At 38.2% G+C, this 27992-nt stretch overlaps 1 protein-coding gene and 1 pseudogene across 1 annotated transcript; both read right to left on the bottom strand.

Annotated features, from left to right (window-relative positions):
* Positions 1-3230: 3230 nt before the first annotated feature.
* On the bottom strand, positions 3231-3915 carry LOC107852612. The gene is made up of 2 exons (XM_016697643.2): positions 3630-3915; positions 3231-3310 (listed from the first exon to the last, which is right to left on the bottom strand). Exons 1-2 carry the CDS (start codon positions 3913-3915, stop codon positions 3231-3233), a joined length of 366 nt encoding a protein of 121 aa, XP_016553129.2.
* A 4589-nt stretch (positions 3916-8504) lies between these two features.
* On the bottom strand, positions 8505-24518 carry LOC124886629 (annotated as a pseudogene).
* Between the last annotated feature and the right edge of the window lie 3474 nt (positions 24519-27992).

Raw genomic sequence — 27992 nt, 5'->3', positions numbered from 1 at the left:
AAAACCTCCACTTCCAGAATCCGAGGAATCATCTTTCGGACTAAGCCTAAACTTTGCCCCCTTTCTGGGGCAACACTAGTAGATACTCCTGCCGCTTCATCTTTTTTTCTTTATCTTTTCTTTATTTTCCTTGATTTCTTTTGAGCCCTCTTCAGATCATGTTGTTCTTGTTACTCTAGTGTCATTGTTGCTCTCTTTCTCCTCTTTTCTTCCTTCCTTGCAGCTCACTCATCCATGTGTTGCTTTTTTTTTGTCTTTTACGGGTCTTCCCATCAGATCCATAATACCCTCATCATCGTCACTCACTACTAAGGCTGGTTCAAAAATAGTTTGTTGTGGTTGCCTTCCTTTTAACTCTGCTATATTAGCCTTTGCCTACTCAAATTCAACCATGAGCTTTGAAAGATCAGAGAGGGATAGTGCATCTAGCCTTTTGTTGATGCGGTGCTCCATGTTGTCCATCCTAGCTTGAATAGTATGGAATGGACGGATTGCCTCAGCTACAATTTCATCAACAAAAGGCTTAAATTCTGATGCCCATTTATCTAACTGTCTCTGAAACCTCTTTTGTAACTTCATTAATTTTGCAAAATCCTTATGTGTTAACTTGTATTCGACAAAGTCTGCTCTTCCCATAGATTGTGTAGAACCTGACCCTGCAGAAATACTTGGAGGCACATACTCCGGTGGCACATAAGTGGTGATAGACAAAGGCATACCTGCGGGAATTTCTGTAGCATCAAGAGCTGGTATAGATTCAGTTTGGTAAGCTGGAGGCTTGGTGACACGCATCTCAAACTTTGAGTCGTCTTTCGACTTCTCAATGTCCTATCTATGTGTAGTCGGGATTTTATTATCAACTCCACGGATCAGGGGCACACCGATTTATTTGCATAAATCAGTGATTAAGCATGGGAACGATAATGAACTACTTATTTTATGTACCCTCATAAATATCTCATCCACAATAATCTGTCCGAAGTCAACTTGCAGCCCTAAAACCAAGCTTACTATCAATATGGCTCTATGTTTATCCAAGTTTCCTCACCTTTTGTTGGTATCAGCCTTAAGCGAACAACAGCCCACAAGAACTTAGCCTTGAAGCTAATGGAATATTATGCAATACGCTCCCGTGGATTAGTCAACCATGAGGGGTTACCATCATCAGTCAATAATGAATCCACCCAAGGCCTCTGAGTGGATGCAGTTCTCAGCCTATACTCAAGATCAGGTATAGCAGGTGGAGCCTCGTACTCTTGCCCAAACAGTATCCTATTAATTGTTCAGGATGAAATATCGATAGTGACTCCTCAAATAGGTACGGACTCTCTGTTTAGCAAGCTTGCAGCCGACGTTCCCTTTGGACAGCCCTTTTCTACTAGTGCAAGATAATTGGCAAAGAATTCTTTTACCCAGTTCAATTGATACGCTCCTAGTGGCCTGCTCATCCATTCTAGTTCATACTCTTTGAAATGGCGTTCCAACTCAGGATACTTAGGTAATGGCCTTTTTATCCCTCTTACTGTAGGTGTCAATCCATCATAGAATTTCTCACGTGCTCTCTCTATCTTCCATCTAATCACCTCTCAAACTTGAGGATCCTTACGCTTGATAACGTTGGCATCCTCAGGTTCAGTATTCACACCAGTTGCTTCCATTTGTTCTCTCTCATTATCAGACTCTATTTTACCCACAATAGGCTTGGGTTGAGTTGTAGCAAACGTTGCCTCGTCTGGGCTCGAGATGGTATTGCTTATACTACTGCTGCTCTTCTCTTCAGACTGAGAGAGTGTGGGAGTTTTCCTTTCATGTTGCCTGGTGTTGTAAGCGGGTGCAGGTTTGCCTCTACCTCTTTAAGATCTTCCTCCTTTGTTTAGTGGTAGTTTACGAGCCATGTAGTCTGAAACAAAAGTAAGGAATTAGTTTATAATGCAAAAACAGCCTAACCAGTGAAAACTTAGACTTGATGGTCACACTGGTGGTCCATCGGGTAACTGGTGGTCCACCAAGTGGGCCATCAAGTCCTATCCAGAAGACCTAAAAATTCAGAGAGCTGCGACGGTCAATATGGTAGTCTATCGCAAAGTTGACGGTCCACCACTTTGGCCGTCGCATCTTAACCAGTGGGTGTCTTTTCTGGGGTTCTTACGATGGTCCATCGCATATTAACCACTTTGGTGGTTCGTTGCCTAATTGATGGTCCACCATTTCAACTATCGCACCCCCTTCTTCAGATTCAAGATTCACTTCGGTGTTTTGTCGAACATTTAGCATACAATCCCTCTATTTTAGCAAAAATTGACACCAACTTCACATTTATGCACATAATTTCTCGCTTTTAAACTCGTAAGTTACTCAGACTTCACTCAATAGCATATATTCAAATTTCCAAACTTATAGAAACTCAAAGAAAAAGAATAACACAAGATGGAATTTTAATCAACAAACCACTTATTCATTTCATATTTTGTAATTCAAAAAGGAAAGACACAAAGGTGCTCATACCTTGGTTTTGCAGTAGGTTCTCTTTTACTTGCTTGCAACTTAAGAACACAAACTTAACTTCAACTCTAGTAATTTAATCGCAAGATTGCTTGTGATGAAAATAAAGAAAAGAAATGGGTTTGTTTAAATAGGGAAAAAGAAGGAGATGGAGAGTCCTAGGGAGAGCAAATATCTTTAGATTCTTTGAATCCAAAGGAATTTGGTCAGTTGAAGAAGTTGAAAAGGGTTCAACGTATGTAACCACTCCTTTTTAACCTCTTTAAAAATAATTTTGGTCAAATACGGGTTATTTAAATAAGCTTCAATTTAAACCCAACCCGACTCGGTGTTAGGGTAACAGCGACGGCTTCACCGACGGTGCGTCAGACCTGTGACGGACCACCAGTTGGGCCATCGTGCCTTATCAGAACATGGCCAACTCAACTCAATTTCGACGGACAATGTGGCGGTCCACCAAATTGGTGACGGTCACCACTTTGGCTATCACATTTTTCCAAAACCTGGGCAATTCAGCTTGGTTTTGACGGTCAGCATGGCAGTCCACCATATTTGTGATGGTCCACCACTTTGGCCATCGCGCCTTACCAGAACCTAGGCAATTTAGCTTAGTTTTGACGGTCAGTGTGGCGGTCCACCAAATTTGTGACGGTCCACCATTTTGACCATCAACTTGATCCAGTAAATGAATTTTTCATCATCTTTGCGACGGTGGAAATGGTAGTCCGTCAGGTGACTGGTAGTCCACCAAATTGATCATCACTTTTGTTCCAGTAGCTCAGAGTTTCAACCCTTTTTCCAACTATTCCTGCACATTTCACAAACATATAAAAATACACTGAAACAACAAAATAATTTAACTAATGCTTTACAACAACACACTGTGGGTTGCCTCCCACTAGCGCCTGATTTATCATCGCGGCACGACTCAATTATCTCAATTACTTAGACTTCATCGAGATAGATTGTAGCAATACTCCTTATCGAGTCCATTGGTCCGATATACAGTTTCACACGCTGCCCATTTACCTTGATGATACTTTCGTCTTCATTTTCAAGTTCTACTACTCCAGATGAGTAGACCTGACTCACTTTAAATAGGTCGGACCATTTGGATTTGAGCTTACCTGGAAACAGTTTAAGTATGGAGCTGAACAAAAGTACCAAGTCACCTTTCTGGAAATCTCGCTTTTCAATCTTACGGGCGTAGTACTTTTTCATTCTCTCCTTGTAAAGATCTGCCTTTTCATACACCCCGAGACGAAACTCATCCATCTCATTTAGCTGCCCCATTCTCAACTGCGCTGTCTCATTCCAGTTCAAATTCAACCTCCTAAGTGCCCACAACGCCTTATGCTCTAATTCAATTGGCAGATTACATGCCTTGCCATAAACCAACTGGTACGGTGACATGCCGATTGGTGTCTTGAAAGATGTTCTTTATGCCCATAAGGCGTCATCAAACTTTCTAGACCAATCTTGTCTGCTAGCATTCACTATTTTAGAAAGTATGGCTTTGATCTCTCTATTGGAAATCTCCACTTGCCCACTAGTCTGTGGATGGTATGGAGTTGCTACTTTGTGTTGCTTGACACCATACTTTGCTAGGGCAGCTCGAAACACATGATTGCAAAAGTGAGATCCACCATTGCTTATAATGGTGTATGGTACCCCAAATCGAGATAAAATATTCTTTTTAAGGAATGCAACTACCCTCTTTCCTTCGTTGTCAGCTAAAGCAATGACTTCAACCCATTTTGATACATAATCAACAGTAAGTAGAATGTATTTCATCCTGTATGAGCTCACGAAGGGCCCCATGAAGTCGATTCCCTGGATGTTGAATAGTTCTACCTCTATCATTTTTGTCAAAGGCATTTCATGGCGTTTGGAGATTGACCCCTGCCTCTGACACTGGTCGCATCTTCTCATGAACTAATAAGCATCTTTGAACAAAGTTGGCCAATAATAGCCACTTTGCAGCACCTTTCTAGCAGTACGGTCACCATCATGATGACCTCCAACCAGTGACGTATGACATGCTTCTAAGATACTCAACACATCTACTTCTGGAACACATCTCCTTATGATATTGTCAGCATATCCCTGAAATAAATACGGCTCATACCAAAAATAATGTGCCACATCATGGAGAAACTTCTTTCTTTGATAAAAAGAAAGATTCTCTGGAATCACCTCACTCACCACATAATTTGTAAAATCAGCATACCAAGGTATTTTCTCCATAACAGCAACCAAGATTTCCTCATCCAAAAATGTATCATTGATCTCAAAGTCATCTCTAGATGCTTGCTCGCCTTCCAGCCTAGACAGATGATCCGCCACTTGGTTTTTGCAACCTTTCCTATCCTTGACTTCGAAGTCAAATTCTTGAAGCAGCAGCACCCATCTAATCAACCTTGGTTTTGCTTCCTTTTTCTCCATGAAATATCTCAAGGCTGCGTGGTCAGTGTGGACCACCACCTTGGTTCCTAGAAAGTAATCCCGAAACTTCTCAAAAGCATAGACTACTGCAAGAAGTTCCTATTCTATGATGGTGTAGTTCTTTTGAGCTCCATTCAACGCCTTGATGGCATAATAGATCGGATGAAATAATTTGTCCTTCTTTTGTCCCAGCACAGCTCTAAGGGCAACACCGCTTACATCACACATGATTTCAAATGGTTTTGACCAATCCGGTGCAACAATAATAGGAGCATCAACCAACTTCCCTTTAAGGCATTCAAATGCCTTCAACCAATCATCATCAAAGAAGAATTTGACTTCCTTCTCCAAAAGTTTGTAAAGGGGGTTTGCAATCTTTGAGAAGTTCTTTATAAATCTCTCATAGAAGCCAGCATAACCAAAGAAACTACACACCCACTTCACTGAAATAGGAGGTGGAAGCTTCTCTATAACCTCAACTTTAGCTCTATCGACTTCAATCCTCTTTTTTGAAATTTTGTGATCGAGAATAATGCCCTCCTCCACCATGAAGTGACATTTCTCCCAATTAAGTACAAGATTGAACTTCTCACACCGCTGTAAAGCCCTATTCAGATTTACCAAACACAGTTCAAACGAGTCTCCTACCACCAAAAAATTATCCATAAATACATCCAAGGTGTCTTCAACCATATCTGAGAAAATAGACATCATGCACCATTGAAAGGTAGCGGGTGCATTCCACAATCGAAATGGCATTCGCTTGAATGTGAACGTACCATATAGGCAGGTGAATATCATTTTCTCCTGATCCTCCGGGGCTATAGAAATCTGATTGTAACCAGAATAACTATCCAAGAAATAATACCAACCTCTTCCCGCCAACCGATCAAGCATCTGATCCATGAAAGGCATTGGGAAATAGTCCTTCAGTGTACACGAGTTGAATTTTTTGTAATCCATGCATACCCTCCACCCAGTAATATGCCTGAGTGGAATCAACTCGTTCTTATCATTAGCCACCACTGCCATGCCCTTTTTCTTGGGCATACACTGAACAGGACTCACCCATTTACTATCTGAGATTGGGTATACCACTCCTGCATCTAGCCACTTGATGATTTCTTTCTTCACCACCTCCTGCATAGGGGGGTTAAATTGACGCTGATGCTCAATAGTCGAAACACAATCTTTCTCTAGCAGAATCTTATGTGTACATATACCAGGAGGGATACCGATGATATCTACAATCGTCCAACCAATAGCCCTCTTTTATTTCTTAAGAACAAAGATAAGGGCTTCCACCTGTTGCTCACCCAAATCAACAACAATAATAACAGGTAGTGTATTCCCACTGCCTAGGAACACATACCTCAATTGATCGGGCAACTTCTTCAGCTCCAAGGTAGGTGGCTCTTCGATAGAAGGATTAGCAGGTGGACTTGGACAATTTTTCAAGTCTAAATCCAACTTTTTGGGTTCATATGAATAAGACCCCATGCCTATTAAAGCACACACTATCTCTTTATAATCTTCAATACTGTCATGATCAAAATTCATCAATACAGCAGCTAAAGTCTCCACATTAAATTTTTCTTCTATAGGCACTTCCTGCTCCTCCTCATAATAAATATCCATAATAGAAAAGATGCTCTTGTCTTTATATTATTTCATGGACTGACATACACCGAATCAAACTACTTCATCATTCAACCTGAATAGTAGCTCATTTACTCTCAAATCAATAAGTACACTCCCGATTGCGAGGAAAGGTCAACCCAAGATTATGGGTACCTCAAAATCCACCTCGCAATTGAGAATGACAAAATCAGCCAAAAATAAGAAACTGGCCACCTTAACTAATGCGTCATATAGAATCCCCAAAGGCCGCTTCACAGATTTGTCTGCTATAAATAATCTCATGTTTGTGGAAGTAGGATCCCCCAAATTCAATTTCTTATACACAACAAGTGGCATCAAATTTATACTGGCTCCCAAATCACATAGAGCTTTTACAAAATCAAGAGGCCCAATAGTGCACTGGATAGTAAATGCTCCCGGGTCTGCCTTCTTCTGCACCAACAACCTTGTGGAAATAGAACCATAATAATGGAGATGGTCCATCATTTCATAACTAACTGTTCGCTTCTTTGTAACAAGGTCTTTCATGAACTTTGCATACCCAGGCATTTGCTCCAATGCCTCCACCAATGGCAAATTGATTGTCACTTGATTAAGCATGGCCATAAACTTGCCAAACTTTATGTCGTCAGCCTTCTTCTTTAACTGATGGAGGGATGGAGGCGGTGGTTTTGGGAGCGTATTAACCACCACTTTAGCCTCATTTCCTTTGCTCTTCTCCAGCTCATCAACCTATTAATGGTTGAATGATGTATCATCAATAACCTCATCCAGTTTCTCAAACTCCACTGGATAACTTTCTCCATGCTCAATATCCTCGTTAATCACGTCTTCAATCATAGCTTTGCCCACAGATGGGCCTGGTAATACCTTACCACTCCGTGTGGTAATTGCCATGCAAGAACTATCATTTTGAGGGTTCTGAACTGTATCACTTGGCAAATTTCTACTCTTCCTCTGATTTAATGCTGCTGAGAGTTGGCTCATTTCTTGCTTTAACTATTTAATAGAAGTAGAGTGTGAGTTTACCAACTGACTCATGGAAGACAAATCACTCTTCATAGTAGTTACCCTAGAGTTGGTAGCCTCAACTTCATTTAATAATTTCTCCATCATGTCCTCCGTGGACATCTTGCCAGAGCTAGTTGCAACATTATCTCTGCTTCCACGAGGTACATATAGTCCACTCCTATCATTTTTTCTCTTTCAGTTCCCTTGATCTCTATCCTTATACCATATTTTTCGTAATATTTTTGACCTTGATTTTCTTGGATATTGCCTCGGAAACCCCCTTGATTATTTAGATAGTTTGCCTCTTCTTCCAAATCAGAGTCAGCTCTTCCCTGGGATGCAACAACTTTCACCTTCTCTATTTTTCCAAATAATAAATGCTTAGTCAGTAAATCCATCTGTATCTTTAAGTATGCCATGTCCTGGTCATGTTCTTCCTTCTTTTTGCGTTGCTCTGCAGTCATACTACCATACATAGTAGGGCTTGCTACCATAAAATTCCTGGTATGCCAAGCTTTACTCTGTTTATTTATTCGATCAAGCATCTCCGAAGCCTCTGGAAAAGTGAGGTCAACAAATGACCCTCCTGCAGCATTATCCACGACTGACTTCATAATAGAGTTCAAAGCCCAATAAAGAGTCTCCATCAAATGAATATCCGTTATGTTATGGTTCGGGCATTGCATCAGCTTTTTTTTAAACCTCTCCCAGGTCTCATGAAGAGCTTTAGTGGGAAGCTGTCAGAAGTTACAGATTTCATCCCTCAACTGTACCCTTTTGGAAGATGGAAAGAACCTTTCTAGGAAAGCCTCTTTCAACTGCCTCCAATTGGTTATAGAATTGGGAGTCAGTCCATTGAGCCATAGTGTTGCCTCTCCAGACAGAGACAATGGAAATAAGCATAGTCAGATAGCATTCTGTCCCACTCCTAGATTATTAAATGATTTGCAAATAGTGATAAAGTTCACTAAATGCATATTAGGATCATCTCCGGGAAGACCACCGAACAACCCCTTAAGATAAAGGATTTGAATCATCGTATTGGTAATATTAAATTTAGCTCCAGGTTGTAGAGGTGGAGGAATGATAGCTCCAGTTGCACCTCCTTCATCCATTCCATATTTGTTGTTATTCAGATCAAACTGCACTGGTTGGCGCTCTTGCCTTGCCCTAAAGGGCCAATTTCTGTTCACATTATGGTTTACTGGTGCAGCCACATTATCTGCACGCCTAGGGTTGAAAGGATCTAACAAATCATCATCTCCCAAATCATTATCGTCAGGATTAGGATGACGTACCGGCTGGCCGTAATCCTGCTGATTAAGTTGAGCTCTAGTTAGAGTGGCTAGTCTTTCAGCATCTTGAGGGTCTGCTATTCTGCCAATTAACTGCAGTTTTGGATGTACTTGTAATAATGGTGCACCCAATCTTCGTGTACTTGGCATACACAAAAACTACCCTGCAAAAAACAAAAACAATAAATAAAGTAAAATTTGGAAAACTTGACCAAAGGTCAATTAACAAACACAAACTTAATTGAAAATCATATTCTCCGGCAACGACGCCAAAATTTGATACGCCCAAATTACAACTCTCGTTAGAAAGTATAAGCGGTCGCTGTCAAATATAGAACCCAACTGGGTTGGGTGTCGAATCCCACAGGGAATACTGTGTTCACTAATTATTATGGTTATTACTAGACTGTTGATCAAAGGTTCCAGAATAGAGGAAAATTTTTATTTATCAATTATATTCAAATGTTTGTCACAGAAAGTAATCCAACTTTAGGTTATATTACTAATAGTAATTCAATAAGAGAAGTCAATCTAGAGTTATGGTTACCAAGATGCTTAAGCAGCTAGGGTTGTGAACTATTTTTAGATTCCCAATGAATAATTCTAATTGCAAGAGTAATTAAATTCTATGGTTTAACCATTAGTTTCTCAACCTAAATGAGTAACTTATCCCTTAATTCATTCAAACTTAAGGAAATTAGTATTAATTCCACTATAATCTCACATGGGTTGATCCAGTTAAGGCATCTACCCTCCATCCAAAGGTTAAAGCCTTTAGATTTATGTAAACCCTTTCTTTTCCCAACAAGCACTTTTCTATTTGAACAAGTGTTGTTCTTGGGCACACTTTTCAAGTTTGCAACCAAGAAAAGTCAAAAAAGTGAAGAAGAGTTTGTGCAATATTAATTACTCATGGGAATCTACTAGATTCACAACCCAAAATCAGCTTTTCACATCAAGGCTCCCATAACCCTAGTTATGGGAGATTAGCCACCCATTTCCACCCAAGAAAGAGAAAAACATTGTGTTATTCATAAATTAATTCAAAGTTTACTTACAAAAGTCACAATTGTTGTTCTGCAATCTATAATAGAAAATATGATAAAGGAATCTAGATCCACAAATCTCTAATGAATCTTAGAGAAAACTATGTAACAATGTATCTTAAGTATGGAAAATCCTCATAAAAGATAAAAGATGGATTAAAAAAGTCCCGAATAAAATCTAAAATTGGGTATTTATATGTTTCCGGATAAAAAGGATTTAAAATTCAAAAATTATAAAATACGCGTCCAAAGTGATGGCCAAAGTGGTGGTCCGTCGAAAGTCTGACGGTTCACCAAATTAGCCATCGCTGATAGTCCTTGAAAGCACAGTTCTGCTTGAAACCGATGGCCAAAGAGGTGCTCCGTCGCAAGACTGATGGTCCACCATATGGGCCGTCGCTGATGATTCTGGAGAGACAGGTTCTGCTTCAATCTAACGATCAAAATGGTGGTCCGTCGCAAGACTGGCGGTCCACCACATGAGCCGTTGCTAAGTGTTTCAGGATGCCTTGTTCTGTTTAACACTGACGGTTGAACTGGTGGTCCGTCGAAAGACAGACAGTACACCTTTTGACCGTTAGAAGTCTTTTTCTGCTAATTTTTTGAGTCTTTTCCTTCAGCTAGCTCCTTACCCTGAAACACTAAAAACCAGCATTAAATGTACCCTTGGTTGCTTGAAAACAAGTAATTTTTTCAAGAAAAAGATTTAAAATGTTCCGTCAAAAGCCAAAACATCACCCATGTCTTTTTGTTTCCACTACCTTTGACTTAACTAGAACCACAAGCAGAAGGCCTAGGATGCAAGTTTAACTTCAAAAATTGTAACCTTGGCTTAATCTCTTATTTTTACTTTAGGTATTATTGGTTTATGTTTCATTCCACACTAACCATCTCATCACCCCTCAGTGCTTGCAAAACTACTTCTTTTGAGTTCTCATCCTGTGTTATGTGGGTCATCATTCATGCCACGCTAACTAGTCGCAGTTACCTAGCAAAGTACCATACTTCAGTCTACTTCACCATTTTTCTTTTCAACGAGTAATGGATTTTTATTTTTAGATACATTTTTATTTTTCAGCTCATTCGATTTTTTCATTTTTTATGTCAATTTCATCGGCTAGATTGGCTACACGTTTATTGGTGCCCTGTGTTTCCTCTTTAATAAGGTCTAAGTTGATATATAGTATTTAGCACCTCTCTTTTCCCTCGCAGATATTCTTCCAAGCACCTTCTGCTGTATAATGGTCACCCCACGCAATCCAGCCATATAAATTTGGATTGGGGCAATAACTATATTAATTTTCATTCTTGTTTGCAGCAGTACGAGGCTTTAAAGGCCTTTCAAAAGTTCATTGAACCCTTAAAATCAGTCAATCACCATTGAACCTTTACACTGCAACAAAAAACTTGCGCCCTTCTCTATACTTGACACCTAAACATTAGCAAAACCATCATTAAATCGTAACAGGGTATCGACACCACCTACAAGGTGTTGACACCCAATTTTGACCGCCCGATACTCCCTTTAGACTGCTATTTTAGCAAAATTATTAATTTTAAATGTTAGTACTTTTTACACATTATTTTCGTATCGAACAGATAATGACATGTCACATTTATGATTTTAAAAGTATACGAATTAATTTATTATCATTCTTTACAATTTATTAATTCAAATACGACATTTTACATAATTTTATTAATATTTATTAAATTATTTTGTTTCCATAAACATGCAAATACATTATCTAGTTTTTCATTATTATTATTATTATTATTATTATTATTATTATTATTATTATTATTATTATTATCAATAATATTATATGATTTTACGTAACATTAATTTCATATGAGTAATTTATTTTAACTTTGACACCTTATTATATTTGTTCTCGTTATTATTACATAGTAGCCTAATTCAATAAGTTTCCTATTCATTTAATTTTTAACCACTTCTACATCTAATGTGTCAATTTAGACCACATATTTATTCAATTCATCCTTTTACAATAGCCTAAATTTTAAACTCAGATTTCAATCTCAACTATCGATCAAGATTGGTCTAAGCCCATCAATTCAGACGTTGTTAAGAGATACTATGAGTAATCTTTGTCTCATGCCCCTTATTACATTGCAATTGGAACTACTACGGTTGTCCTGATTTCCGTTTGAGAGGGATACATAGGCGTTCCTTTGGAGTTCGGTCGCATTATAACAGAATTCTCTTTTCCCCTCTTTATGAGAATTATAACTGTGGTAGAATTCTTGAAAGGACCTCAAAAATTCTATACAAGCATGGCGTTGACACAAATTATGAACGGGGGCAAAATTTTTTAGACGACCTCAAAAATTCCTATAGTAGACTTTGGGATTCTTGCAATAAGATAGCTCTATACTGGGGCAGAAATTTTTGAGCGGTCCTAAAAAATTTCCTAAACAATAGAACAAGGTCTGATAAGATTTGTATTATCTCGAAACACGTCACAGTCAATGATCCAACAACATTTCACATTTTACAACATACTTTGCTCAACACCTTTAAATGAAAACTATTTTCACACATGATTTTTTATTTCCTGTCTACCCGAGTGAAGACCCGGATGAGGTTCATCAATTAGTCAACGACGTTAAGAAGAAGCCACTTCAAGGCAGAGGCACAAATCACCCCCCCCCCTTTTACAAACTCACAATTTTTCTTTGAGTAGAGGATTAACAGGTACAAATGACAACAATCACTCTATCACGAGAGGCCCAACGGCTAATCCAACATCATGTCGAGAAGCCAAACAATTGATCTGACAGTACAACATATACATTTTCTTGTCACCGCTTATCATTATTATAATGGTTGCTTTCATTACATTGCTTAACCTTCAACATATACACATATATTTGTGCTAACCATGTTATTTAATTGAGCTAAAAGTGGCAGGACTAATAGGTACAGATGATAGGAATCATCCTATCACGAGAGACCATACAATCGGTACAATACCACATCGAGAGGCCCAACAGCCAATCCAATGTAATTTTGAGAAGCCCAATAGCTGATCCAACACTGTATCAAGAGGCCCGACTGCCAATCCATTATTACATCAAGAAGCCCAACAACCGATCCAACGCTGCATCGAGAGGCCCAACAGCCGATCCAATATCATATCGAGAAGCCTAATAGATGATCCAACGTTGCATTGAGCGGCCCAATAACCGATCCAACATCATATCGAGAAGCCTAACAGCTAATCCAATGCTGCATCGAGAGGACCAATAGCCGATCCAACGTCATATCGAGAAGCCCAAAAGCTGATCTAACGCTGCATTGAGAGGCCCAACAGCTGATCCAACATCATATCGAGAAGCCAAACAGCTGATCTAACGCTACATCAAGAGGCCCAACAGCTAATCCAACGTTATATTGAAAAGCCAAACAGCTGATACAATGTTAAATCGAGAGGCCCAACAGCTGATCCAACGTCATATTGAGAAGCTAAACAGCTGCTCCAACGCTACATCGAGAGGCCCAACAGTCGATCCAACATTATATCGGGAAGCCAAACAGCTGATCCAATGCTACATCGAGAGGCCCAACAGCCTATCCAATGTCATATCGAGAAGCCCAACAGCCGATCCAACACTACATCAAGAGGCCCAATAGCCGATCCAATGTCATATCGACAAGCCAAACAGCTGATCCAACATCATATCGAGAAGCCCAACGGCTGATCTAACAATATAATAGATACACTTTCTCTACTCCTATATTTACTTTATATCTATCAATTGCTTATCAATTACATATTCTAACCTTTGTTATCTAGTATATGGTAAAGTACGCAAGTGACAGAGAAGGAGTAACAAACATAAATAATTTTCGTTCCTGTTTTCAAAGTATCACTCTATTTTCCATACGCCACATAAGCTCAAACTTGAAACTCACCTACTTTTCATTTTCATGCCCCTCCTCACGTCATTATTTTAAATCATATGCATGTTTGTCTCACCGACCCACAACATCGTTGTTGAATGCCTGTCCTTTATCACTGATAATCTTTAGGAATATTGTTCATTCCTAAATACAGAACTACGAACGACCTGATTCTCGTAAAATCTGAGATATGTAGGCGACTTGAAAAAGAAGTCTCGGCCACACTATTTTTTAAATCACCTCCTGTTGATTTAATTTCAATGAATCTTTCTCGGTCAAACAAAATTGGCTACTACATCAACTTTCGTTGCTTGGCAATTCTTTTATCAATCCCAACCAACGAAGGGGTAGCTTTTGACACCCAATTTTGACCGCCCGATACTCCTTTTAGGCTCTATTTTAGCAAAATTATTAATTTCAAATGTTAGTATTTTTTACACATTATTTTCGTATCGAGCAGATAATGACATGTCACATTTATGATTTAAAAGTATATGAATTATTTTATTATTATTTTTTTACAACTTATTAATTCAAATACGATATTTTACATAATTTTATTAATATTTATTAAATTAATTTTTTTTCGTAAACATGCAAATACATTATCTAGTTTTTCATTATTATTATTATCATCATCAATAATTTTATATGATTTTATGTAACATTAATTTCACAAGCGTAATTTATTTTAACCTTGATGCCTTATTATTTTTGTTCTCGCTATATAATACATAAAGTAGTATACTTAAGTATTAAATTACAAAAAAGTAACAACACTTTTATCAAAAACATTTTGTAACATATGTATTTATATTTTTGTAGCAACAGTTTGCAAAAATACAAAGTACATATCGATCCCAAGAGCAGTAAAAATCATATGTATTTGTATTTTTGTAGCAACAGTTTGCAAAAATACAAAATACAACTTGCTATATTATGTAATTGTGAAACTGTTGCTATAAAATTCATAATTAAGGGGATAAGTATACTATTTATGATTTTTTCCCTATTTATTACATAGTAGCCTAATTCAATTCAAGTTTCCTATTCATTTAATTTTTAACCACTTCTACATCTAATGTGTCAATTTTGACCACATTTTTATTCATTTCATTCTTTTACAATAGCTTAAATTTTAAACTCAGATTTTTGTGTTTTTATAGCAACAGTTTGCAAAAATACAAAATATATATCGATCATAAGGGCAGTAAAAATCATATGTATTTGTATTTTTATAGCAACAGTTTGCAAAAATATAAAATACAACTTATTATATTATGTAATTATGAAACTATTGTTATGAAATTTATAATTAAGGGGATAAGTATGCTATTTCTAAATTTTATTCAAGTTTTGACCACATTTTTATTTATTTCATTCTTTTACAATAGCCTAAATTTTAAACTCAGATTTCAATCTCAACCATCGATCAAGTTTGATCTAACGGATGAAATTAAATCCTCCCCTCTTTTCTTTCTTAACCTAAAAAGAACCCTCATCCCTCATTCCATCAAAAAGGCCGCCCCTCTCTACTTTCTCTCTCTAATCTCCCTCTTTTTCGGCGAACACTCTCTTCTCCGGCGACGCAGCGACTACCGTTGTCGCCGACCCCCGTCCCTCCATCGTCCTTCTCCACCGGCGTCATCCACCATCAATGCTCCACCTACCAATAGCGAACCAGCAGCTGCTGCAGTGGTTCTCCCTCTCCTCTCCGTTGCTGATAGCCGCCATCTGCCGGCGAAAGCTAGCCGCTATTTCCTCTTCTCCTTCGGTGAAGAAACGCCAACAACCGCCATGCGACACCAATAACCAAAACCAGCCGCTGCGCCTCCAACCACCACATCCAACCGCCGACGTCACCACCAAACACCGAATCCACCGGAGAAGCAGTTAACAGCCACCGCTTTAAGTTCTGAGCAAATATTACCGAAAAATATAGAATGTCACGACGGATTCTCTGAATCTGTCACAGGTTCATCTCTCTATTTAAATTCATGCCCAACTTATCATTAGACAGATCGATTAGTATATTTGAAATAGATGGAATTTGGCTCGATTTATTGACTGTACATTTATTTTATACTGTTGAATTGACATATGGAAAGAACCCGAAATATCATTATTATTTTGAATCGGGCACCGAATGGTTCAAGTTTGATTGTTTTCTTGTTTGTTAAATTGAGTCCAGTGAACATGGTGTTCTCGTTGGTGACATAATAAGTTTTATTTAACTATTTCTGATATATTTGACATGAATTTTTTTTCCTTGTGAGATTCTTTTTTTGGAAAATTTTCAGGAAAACCCACACCGCTAACCTTTGCCACAGCCTCTACCCTTCGGGTGAGCACTCTGTGGTGAGTACTGTGTGCACACTGGATAAACCCCGATGCAGTAGCCTATAAACCACGGGATGTAAACCGCACTAGGCAAGTCCTGTGCGATAGGCTCATGGCTCATGGCTCAAAGGCATTGAGGGAGGATTCGATCCCGGATAGCTGTGGTGGGCTACCACCCTCCAAACCAGTGAGCCAGTCCCGAAGGAGCCTTATTTGATTCTACTGTTGCTCGATGAGAATATGTCATCGGACTGATTTTGGTCCATTTTACCTATGTGGTTATGAAAATTTCAGCATTTTGATTAGGATAGATTTTACACTTAATTATTTATGGCAATCATTGATTTACCATTTATTGATAATTATGTTAGCCCTCATGTTTATTGATCGTCCTTCCTATGTTAAAGCATGATTGGTTCTTTTTTGGTACGATTTATTCGGTTATTTTGATTAATATGTTGTCCCTCTTTAGTTTAAATTATAGTATTCTATTATGGCAAATTACGTTTTTTTGATTGATATTATTTCTCCTTAATTTAACATGGTACGTGCTTATTTATGGTAAATTCAGTCTTTTATATCTTAATTTGATTCAATTATCTCTCTTAAGGAAAATGATATTGCTAATTCATTTTTTTTCTAAACATTTGTTTCCTTTTATTGTTGGACTGATTTATGGATGATTGTTGAATTATTCAAAATTTTCTCTTTAATTGTTTTACTAGTATATTTTCTTTTCCTCCTCAATTTCTGAAATTGATTTTTTTTTTATATTTTTTCCTTTTATACCACGGTATCCCTTCCACTATATAAAGAGCCCTTTCTCTTAGTTTTGGGCACTGAGAATTTACAACTGAGATACCTTCTCTGACTGAAAACTCAAAATAAAAAAAAAGAAAATGTGATTTTAATTTATTATTTTGGCACTCATCTTTGGAGCATCAATCTTGGCAATTCGTTCTCGGATTTTGTGCTTCTTGATTTTTCTTTTTGTTATTATTATCCGTTATCGTCAATCGGTAAGTCACTAATCGATGCACTTCTTTCTTATTCCATAGTATTTGTGATTGCAAAACATTGAAAGCATGTCTATAGGAATTAATTTCAAATAACGCTTGCTTAATATGCCTTTGTTTTTTTTGTTCCTCTGTTTAAGATGATGTGTTGTTTAAGATTATGTGTTGGTGTATTCTAGTGCTCTTTTGTGCTTGCCTTGCTCTTTTGATTTGTATCTAAAAGGTATCATTAAGTGGTGTTTTGGGGATCGCAGGAGTCGCTGAGGTATTTATAATGGACTATATTTGTTCTTTCTATTTATTTTTTATTTTTTTTATATTTGGTTTGTAATATTATTGTTCTAACATTATTATGTTGTAATAATAAATATTGGGGACTGCTTGGGGGCGGGGATTTACGTGCTCTATGAATAGTATAGATAGACAAAACTTAGGTTTTATGTTCGTTACGTGCTACGTGGATCATTTAGGCACACAAATCTAGGATTTATTGACACTTGAATCATTTAGATGCTTAATCTACGGTTTATTAATTAATCCGCTTAGCATTATTGATTTTAGGATTTAACTGAATCCGACATTCTAAATTAGATTTGACACTAAGCATATTGATATATTTTGCATGCTTGCATATTAATTATTTCCAGTACGTCTAATATAATTTTCAGCATGTTTAATAATAATTTCCTGTATGTTTAATAATATTTTCAGCATGTTAATATAAGGTTAAGCATTAAAGAATAAGTCCCCAACATATTAATTTGAATGTTAGACATATTTTCCTACATACCAAGTCATTTTCTTAAGCATGAGATTTAAGTATGTCAATGCGCGTTGAGCATGTTCACGTTACATTCTAACATGTCAATACAATATATTTTGCATATTAATTCGTTCTCAACACTAAATGATGTATTTTCCGCATGTTAATCGGCTTCCTAGTTAAATTTTTTTTTCAACATTATCATTAGTCTATAACACAATATTGCATAATTAAAGGGTATCAGTTAGACATGTTTGCCTTTGACATGCTTCTATTCACAACACTTTGTTTAACACTTAGATATCATGTCCATAGGTTTAATTATCTTTCACGCAATAAATTAATGTTCTCATGCTTGCTTAGATATGTCCTTTTTATTCTCATGAAATTTTACCACATTATTATAAATGTTTTGGTAGTAACTTTCAGTAAATAATTGCGTAACCCCATAGATATCATCTCTATAGGTTAACTAAATAAAATAAGTAATTATTTGCCTTTGCATGTTAATCACATTAATCAACTTTAATTAACCAAGAGGGTAACTTGAGACAATTATGTGCTATGTGACCTACTTCTTATGCGTTTTGAATCCTAGGTAACATAGCTTTATTTTGTTTAGACCACAAAATCAAAATAGCAAAGTCCAATGCCTCTTGGACGATAGGTCGAACGATAAGTATTACTAAAGACGGTAGTTTATCTTTGTCATATAACACCTTTAGATTTAACAACCAGCCTACGGGTAATCATTTGGAAGTAATGATCTCCAACAGATATTAACGGTAAGACTAATGACATTGTCATTAGTCTAAGAATTCGGCCATTGAGTCGGATAATGATTAGACAAGTTGGGGTTCTGATCCAAATGAGACCAAAAATATTTCGTTGTTTGATTTGACAAATTCTTTTTATTCTTTTATTTAATTTACGTGCTTATTTATTTGGGGTAGTTAGTTTATTACATAAGCAGTCGCCTTTTGTTATAAATTATGTCATTTTTTTCTCCTAGCTTATCTTATTATATGTTTTTATCACTTTGATAATCAACAATTCAAAATAACAAAATAACATGTGTTTGTTTCTTAATTACTTAATCACTTAGTTAACAATTAAGTTAAAATAAGAGACCTTTATTTGATCACGTAGAATCGTCACGTAGAATACGAATTCAGTCGGAAACCACTTTTGTAGACCTCGAAAGGTTCCTAACATCTTTCTTTCGAGGTAATTTGAACTCTTACCAAAATTTCTGGTGAACTAAGACAATACAACAAAATAGGTTAGTAGCAGCCTAGATCGATGCCCTAACACACCTTAATTCGTTAGGTGGAGACTCTTCATATTCACACCCTTAAAACAATCCCGAAAAGAGTTTGTCACGTCAAATTCTGCTTGTCGCGAGAAAAATGAGGCGTGACACATGGTCCCTCAGCCTTATCAGTTTGAACCTATCAATCTTAACTGTAAAATGCAATATGTTATTTGAATGATTAATGCCTAATCGGTAATGAAAAATATTTACAAAATCAGTGTACTCTATGTGTGTTTTCATGATAACATGATCAATATATATACCTCCCATATATGAAGTGGTTCCATCTGGAAGAAGCTTATTCCTCCGAACCCATCTTTACTCTAGCCTTTTATGTTGGTCGGGCAAAAGTTGATTCACTTTTACTTTCTTTTCTTTTGGGAGTCATATTTTATCTACAAATAAGAGAACAACAAAAAAAACATTACAATTGATGTCTACATAATTTAAAAAAAGGTAATACAAAATTAAATTAATGTCTACAATACGCATTCCAACAGATGACCTATCTGTTGCAACAAATTCCCCATCTGTTCATAGATGAGCTATCTGTTGCAACAGGTGACAAGTGATCGACATGATGCAACAAATGGTCATCTATTAGAAGAAATCAAACCAGCCTTGATACTGGTTTAATTTCTTCTAATAGGTGTTCCATCTGTTGCAAAAATGGGTCATCTATTGGAAGAGCTGTTTGGATTTATTCCAACAGTTGATTCATTAGTTGCAACAAATGGAAAATCTATTGGAAGACCTGTTTTAATATCTTCTACCATATGTTCTAACACCACTAACAACATCAACAACAAAAAAACAACACCATATGTTCCACCATGATGGCACCCAAAGTGTGGCCACCTGTCTCGAGTTGGTCTTAGTTGGGGGTGTGGGTCGGGTTCGTGCCCCGTATGGTTCAGGGACTATAAAGAGTGGGTTACGCCTCTCGCTATAAGCTATAGCTTTTAGTGCAGTTGGTTAGCGGTTCACTCTTAAGGTTTGGTATCGGAGCGGAGGTCACAGGTTCGAATCCCGCTTACACCATGCGTAGGTTCGAGGACGAACCTTTCTCAAAGAAAGGGGGAATGATGGCACCCAAAGGGTGGCCACCTGTCTTTGGTTGGCCTTGGTTGGAGGTGTGGATCTAGTTCGTGCCCCATATGGTTCAGGGCCTATAAAGGGTGGGTTGCGCCTCTCGCTAAAGCAAGACTAGCCCTATTACATGACTTATATAGTCACTTAGAAATGAAGGACAAAGACCAAATTACCCTTGGCATTTAAGTGGGTGGGTTTGGGGTGTCTTGGTGGGCCTCTTTACATTTTATTAAATATAGGCCCTTAGATGGGCTCACAAGGGCCTCACACATGGCCAAGAATGTGAACAAGGCTTTGAGTCATTGCAACTCACGTGCTTAGCTTCATGTAAAAGGTCTCGAGCTAGGAATTCCCGTATCATCCTCTCCATCTTGAAGGGAATTTGTCCTCAAATTCGGATCATTGCCATCCTCCACCGTTTCCACCCGAGAGAGATCACACACGTTGAAAGTGTTGTGCACTTGATATTCTGGGGGTAGATCAATCTTGTAGGCATTGTCGTTGATCCTTTCTAATACTTTGAACAGGCCATCACCCCATGGAATCAACTTAGCATTCCTTTGAGACGGGAATCTATCCTTTCTTAGGTGCACCCACACCCAATCTCCCAGTTCAAGAATGAGCTTTCTTCTTCCTTTGTTGGCTTGCCTCGCAACTTCTTGTTTTTTCTTCTCCAACCGCAACCTCACCTTCTCATGTAGCTTTTTCATGGCCTCGGCCCGTTTGCTTCCATCTAAGCTTATCACAAAATCACTTGGCAAAGGGATTAAATCCAAAAGGGTGAGGGGGTTGATGCCATATACATACTCAAAGGGTGTCATCCCCGTGCTCAAGTGTATAGCACGATTATAATCAAACTCAATCAACGGTAAGTGCTCCTCCCAAGAAGTCATTTTTCCTTTAACCATGGACCGTAGCATAGACCCTAAGGTCCTATTTACTATTTCCGTTTGGCTATCGGTTTGTGGGTGGCATAAAGTCGAAAACAACAACTTAGTACCGAGTCTACCCCACATGGACTTCCAAAAGTGGCTTAGGAATTTAGAATCTCTATCACTCACTATGGTCCTCGAAACACCATGAAGTTTTACAACATTATCAACAAACAAAGAGGCTACGTTAGGCGCATCATCACATTTAGAACAAGGAATAAAGTGAGCCATCTTGGAAAATCGATCCACTACGACAAAAATACTATCCCGCCCCCTTTTAGTCCTCGGCAATCGTAACACGAAGTCCATTGATATGTCAAGACAAAGATGCAAAGGGGTGGACAATGGGGTGTATAACCCGTGGGGTTGGAGCCGTGACTTGGCTCCTTTGCACTCAACACATTGGCCGCAAATCCGGTCCACATCCTTGTGCATTCTAGGCCAATAAAATTGTTCTTCCAAAATTCCGAGGGTCTTCTCAACCCCAAAATAGCCCATTAGACCTCCATTGTGTGCTTTCCTCACAAATAATTCTCTCTACGAACTTGAGGGAACACACAATCATCTACCTTTAAACAAGTATCCATTAAATTTGGTATAGGGATGGGAACCCCTATCCGTAACCCACCTATCCCTTTCCAACTCTTCACTTTCCCTATAGATAGGAGCGAAGTGAGGGTCCTCGGAATATAAAGACTTAAGGCTTTCAAATCCCATCAACTTAGACGACAAAGTAGACAGAAGCACATGTTTTCGGGACAAAGCATCGGCAACCACATTGTCTTTACCCTTCTTGTATTGAATAACATAAGGGAAAGTTTCAAGAAATTCAATCCATTTGGCATGCCGCCGGTTAAGCTTGTCTTGTGCCTGTAGATGCTTCAAGGATTCATGATCTATTCGGATCACGAATTCTTTAGGCCACAAATAATATTGCCAAGTGGCCAAAGTGTACAACTCTAAATCGTACATAGAGTAGTTTAGAGTTGCGCCTTTTAGCTTTTCGCTAAAGTAGGAAATCGGCTTCAATTCTTGCATTAAAACCGCGCCTATGCTGACTTTGCTTGCATTACATTCGATCTCAAAAGTCTTGTCAAAATTCGGCAATTTTAGCAAAGGGGCCGAGATGAGCATAGCTTTCAAGTCCTCGAAGGCCTTAGCTTGTTCATCTCCCCACTTAAAAGGCCGATCCTTTTTAATCACTTCGGTCAAGGGGGCGGCAATGGTGCTAAATCCTTTGACAAAACGTCTATAAAAACTAGCCAACCCATGGAAGCTTCTCACTTCACCTACGGTTTTGGGAGTTGGCCAATTTTTATGGCATCAATCTTAGATTCATCCACTTCGACCCCTCTTGAGCTCACCACAAACCCAAGAAATACAACCTCATGGACATCAAAAGAACACTTTTCTAGATTAGCATATAACTTCTCCTTTCGGAGGACATCAAACACACATTGTAAATGCTTTACATGCTCATCTAAGGACTTACTATACACCAATACATCATCAAAATAAACAACAACAAACTTTCTAATAAATGGCTTCATCACATGATTCATTAGCCTCATGAAAATACTTGGAGCGTTTGTTAGGCCGAATAGCATAACCATCCATTCTAAGAGATCGAATTTGGTCTTGAAGGCGGTTTTCCATTCATCACCAGGTTGCATACAAATTTGGTTATAGCCACTCCTCAAATCAATTTTAAAAAACAAACAAGAACCACTCAATTCATCAAGCATATCATCTAACCTAGGAATAGGGTGACGATATTTTACCGTTATCTTGTTGATGGCTCGGCAATCAATGCACATACGCCAAGTCCCATCTTTCTTAGGAACTAGTAGCACCGGAACTGCACAAGGGATCATACTCTCCTTGATATATCCTTTGTTGAGGAGTTCCTCAACTTGGCATTGCAATTCTTTGGTATCCATCGGATTGCTCCTATAAGCCGATTTGTTGGGCAATTGTGAACCCGGTGCAAAATCTATTTGGTACTCAATTCCCCGAAGTGGGGGGAATCCTTGCAGTAATTCCTTTGGGAAAACATTCTCGTAATCCTGCAAAACATGAGAAATAAGAGGAGAAATGGAAATGTTAGTGGCGTTAGTGTTAAAATAATGAGCCAAAAGGAACATTGGAGTGTCCTCGTCATGATCCAAAAATAATTCTTTCCTCCTAGCCATCATCACCACACTTCCTTGCCTCTTAGAAATTAGGATCCCATCAGTTTCCCCTACTCCCTCACTCTCGAGTTCCCCACTTTTTCCCTTACTCTCAGCCTTCTTTCCCTTTTTCCTCAATTCTCGCATCTTTTGGTATAATTCATTTACTTGGGAAGGCAATAATGGATGAAGTGTGACCTTTCGGCCATTCTTCTCAAGTGTATACCGATTGGACCTTCCATCATGTTTGGTCGACCTATCGTATTGCCAAGGCCTTCCTAACAACAAGTGACAAGCTTGCATTAGTATCACATCACAAAGCACTTCGTCATGGTAGTTGGCTACCTTAAAACGTATCACACATTGCCTTGTAACCTTTAACTCGCCGCATTCATTCAACCATTGCAACTTTTAAGGACTAGTGTGAGATGTAGTCGGCAATTTCAAGAAGTTCACCATTGCAACACTAACCACATTTGCACAACTTCCACTATCTATCACCATAGTACACACACTTCTCTTCACAAGACATTTAGTATGAAATAAATTCTCCCGTTGGCTAGGGTCATCTATCGCCTTACTAATCATGGCATACCTCACTACAAAGTTTAGAACCACGTACTCCCCTTCTTGCGGATAAGCATCCTCACAATCATCATCATCATGTGGCTCATTTTTGGGTTTCTCTCCATCTTGAGGCTCGGCCTCATTCTCTTCTTTTTCAAGACCTACTTCCTCATCAAGGTAATACAATCTCCCTTCTCTTAGGATCACATTGCGCCGGTTTGGAAATTCATTGGCTTTATGTCCCCAACCTTGGCACTTGAAACATTGGAACCCTTTAGGATTAGGATACTTGTGAGCTTCTTGCCGGGGAGGAAATTTATGAACTGTTTTAGGCTCGAAAAGCCTTGTAGTGGTGGGTTGGTCCTTGTTTTTGGGCCAACCCGAAGATTGTTGAACCATATCTTTGCTCCTCGGCCAACCCGAGGTTGATGGTCCCTTTGCCTTGAACGACGACCTCTCTTTAAGTTCTCTTTCAATCTCAAGAGCCGCTTGGAAAATTCCTTCAACGGTATCAAACTTGTGAAGCGTCAAATGAGTGGAGATCTCTTTGTTCAACCCATACTTGAACCGAATGATGTCATGGCCAATTTTTTCTCCCCGATGATCAAGCTTCAACATGAGTTGTTGAAACTCATCATAGTATGCCATAACACTTCGATTCCCTTGTCGAAAATTGTACAACCTAGCAAGCAACTCATGACGATAACTTTTGGGAAGATACCGTTGCCTCATTAGGTACCTCAATCAAAACCATGGTGGTGGTTGTCCCTCTACCAACTCGTTGCCGAACCGCTTGACGTATTCCTACTAAGTGTTAGCATAACCTTCAAAATGAGCTATGGCATAACAACTCTTCTTCTCCTCCGAGATATCATTCACTTGAAACACTTTATCACATGCTGACTCCCAAGCAAGATACACCTCGGGGTCACTTTCACCCTTAAAGATAGGTAGGCTCAATTTGATGGTATTGATGCCTACGTTTCTTTCTAGGTATCGGTTTCCCCTTTCTCCATACCTCGGTATCTCCTTGGATCCACACGACCTTTTCTCATCTCTTCCTCCCTCATGTAGGCATCGTCAAAGGCTCCATACCCTTCATAATCCTCTATACCATAGTCCTCAAGGTGGACGGGACAATTTTGGACATTTGGAACTTGATTTGGAGGAATTGGATTTTATGGAGGTGGTGGTCTTTGGTTTAGTGGAGCTTGGAAGGGGGGGTTCGGATTTTGTGGAGGCATTTGACATACGAGTACCTCTTGCGGAACTTGAGACATTTAGGAATGGGTTGGTCTATTGGAGTCTCGGTTTAGAGGGTTATAAGTGGCTTGGCTTATGGCATTTAGTGGAGCTAGTGAAGGATTTGACAATTGTGCCCATGTTTCGGGAGTAACGGTGGCGGAGGAATTTCTATCATGTCCACTTGACGAAACATGTCAAGGAGTAGAAGGATGAGAGTTCCTTTGACTCTCCACTTGTTCTAACCTTCCACTAATAGTTGTCACTTCTCCCCTTATGGCTCCCACTTTCGTACTCAACCTTTCAAGAGCTCGGGTCCTAGCCTCAAGAGTGACCCTCATATTCTCCATTTCATTAGAATCCATGGTTTGAGACGTGGTTCCCTTCATTATCAAGCAACAAACAAGTTAGTTTAAAATCTCTCTCCTCACTCACACTCTCTTGGTTTACTCACACTCAAGTTCCACAAGAGTTGTAGATTGGCTAGGAACCCGTGAATCCGTAAGGTATGAGTATGCTCTTGCCCGGAATGGATTCTTGTTTGAAACTCAAAGAATTCTCATCAGACTAGAGCCAAGAGTTACAATGTATTCAAACGACAAAAGCACACAAACAAACGTTGACACGAACACAAGGATTCAAGTGACTAATTGACAAGCTAGTAGGAATGTACTAGTTTGTTAATTAGTTCTCAAATCAATTAGAGGAAACTAGGAATCAATAATTAGAAACTAGAACATCCAAATTTGAGCTTAATTATCACGTGAACAGTAACTAGGGTGATATGGCAGCATGTCAATGGCCGCGGGTCCACATAAATAGTTCATCAACTTGAAGTCTTAGTCCCCTTAGATCTTTTGTAATGGATGACTTGTTATTGGGATGGAAAACATAAAGTGTTGTAACATTTTTCAAACCTCATTTGTTTTTTTTTCTTTTTTTTTCAAACTCAAAAGGTGATGTTTGACCTCACTAGTCCCACAAGACAAGGTTCCTTGTTTTAAGGAAAATTGATTGTCAAGTCTTGAAAAGGTGATGTTGGCAAGTCTTCTCACAAACAATTTTCAATTTTGTCTTACAACCTTTTTGGATCTATTTATCTTTATAGAAGTTAAGACATAAGCTGAGGAGAAGTTTAGGATGAACACAACATCAACACCTTCAAGAACACAACAACAATACATCACAATGGTCACTTCCAAGGTTTTTTTTTTTCGCAACACAATTCTCTTTTTCATTAAGCTCAACTTTAGATTTAGACACCTTTTGTGTTGATGAGAAAGAAACCAACACAAGAAACAACTAAACAAGTAAAAACTTTGTAGATCTACAACCAATTTTTTTTTACCAAAATGTTCAAGAACACACTTTTTGGTAAGAGCTTTCCAAGATTGTTTTTGTAAGAACAAAACCTAGCCTTGAGCTTTGATACCAAATGATACAATGCTAAGTGTGTATCAAGAGATTCCAACCAACACAAGAACAACAAGATGAACAACAAAGTGCTAGTGAATCGAAAATGGCTACACACGGCTTCACTAGGCTTGCAACACTTGTTTGAACTAGAAAAGTAAGTTTAACAACAAGAACAACAAAGACAATATTGCTAGTGAATCGAAAGAGCCCCACACGGCTTCACTAGACTTTTATATTCAACAACACAATGTTAATAAGATTTACAAAGAAAGAGATAGAAACTTGACACACAATATTCATTAATCTAAAAACCCTAACAAGAGAAAGGACCCTAAGACTAATAAATATCAATATCAAGTTCTCACTTGGACCAAGAGGAACTCAAAGAACCTCAAGAACCTAGTTTCTAGCAAAGATACAACACTACTATCACTTTACTAGTGAGAATTTGGTTGTGGCCTCTCCAAATGATGAGAAAGAGAAGTAAAAAATTTACAAGTCTTTGTTTCTTGAATAATAGGAATCAACTAAAGCAAGACTAGTCTTATTACATGGCTTATATAGTCACTTAGAAAGAAGGGACAAATATCAAATTACCCTTGACATTTAAGTGGGTGGGTTTGGGGTGTCTTGGTGGGCCTCTTTACATTTTATTAAATATAGGCCCTTAGATGGGCTTACAAGGGCCTCACACATGGCCAAGAATGTGAACAAGGCTTGGAGTCGTTGCAAATTACGTGCTTGGCTTCGTGTGAAAGGTCTCGAGCTAGGAATTCCTGTATCACACCACCAACACCATATGTTCCAACAATACCAACAACCCCCCCTCCACCACCACGAACATCAACAATAAAGAAACAAACAAAAAAGACCAATATTACCAATAAGGCCAACAAATGACTTTTTTTTTTTTTTTGCATATTTTAATAAAAACAACGGTTCGTTTATTCAAGAATTAAAAAATACCTTTCCTTCAATTTTCTCAATAAATAAGATATGAGTAATGGGTAAATAAATAAAATCAACAAATGTAAATAACTAATTTAAATAAGCAATGTAAAAATATGATATTCACATTTTTAATTTTCATCATAGAAAATATGAAAAATTTGATGAAACATGCAAACAAAAATATGAGAAAGCAAGAGCAATAGTGAACCATACCTACCATGTTAAAAGAAAATAGATCAAAACATCAATTTTAGTCGAGAAAAGATATAGATTGGTTGAGATATGAAAGGATCCTTAGGCAAAAAAGGAGAGAAAAGAG

Source organism: Capsicum annuum, chromosome 8 (assembly GCF_002878395.1).
Source record: "Capsicum annuum cultivar UCD-10X-F1 chromosome 8, UCD10Xv1.1, whole genome shotgun sequence".
NCBI classification, from domain to species: Eukaryota; Viridiplantae; Streptophyta; class Magnoliopsida; order Solanales; family Solanaceae; genus Capsicum; species Capsicum annuum.
The sequence above is the reverse complement of the archived record's forward strand: the minus strand, read 5'-3'. Positions and strand labels throughout refer to the sequence as shown.

Bases quoted from the DNA above. Each gene is read 5' to 3' on its own strand.
- LOC107852612 (XM_016697643.2), bottom strand. From the start codon at position 3,915: ATGTCACCGTACCAGTTGGTTTATGGCAAGGCATGTAATCTGCCAATT. The intron at 3,311-3,629 runs GTAAGCTCAAAT...TGAAATGTGCAG, and splicing joins CATACTTAAACTGTTTCCAG to GAATAGTTGGAAAAAGGGTT.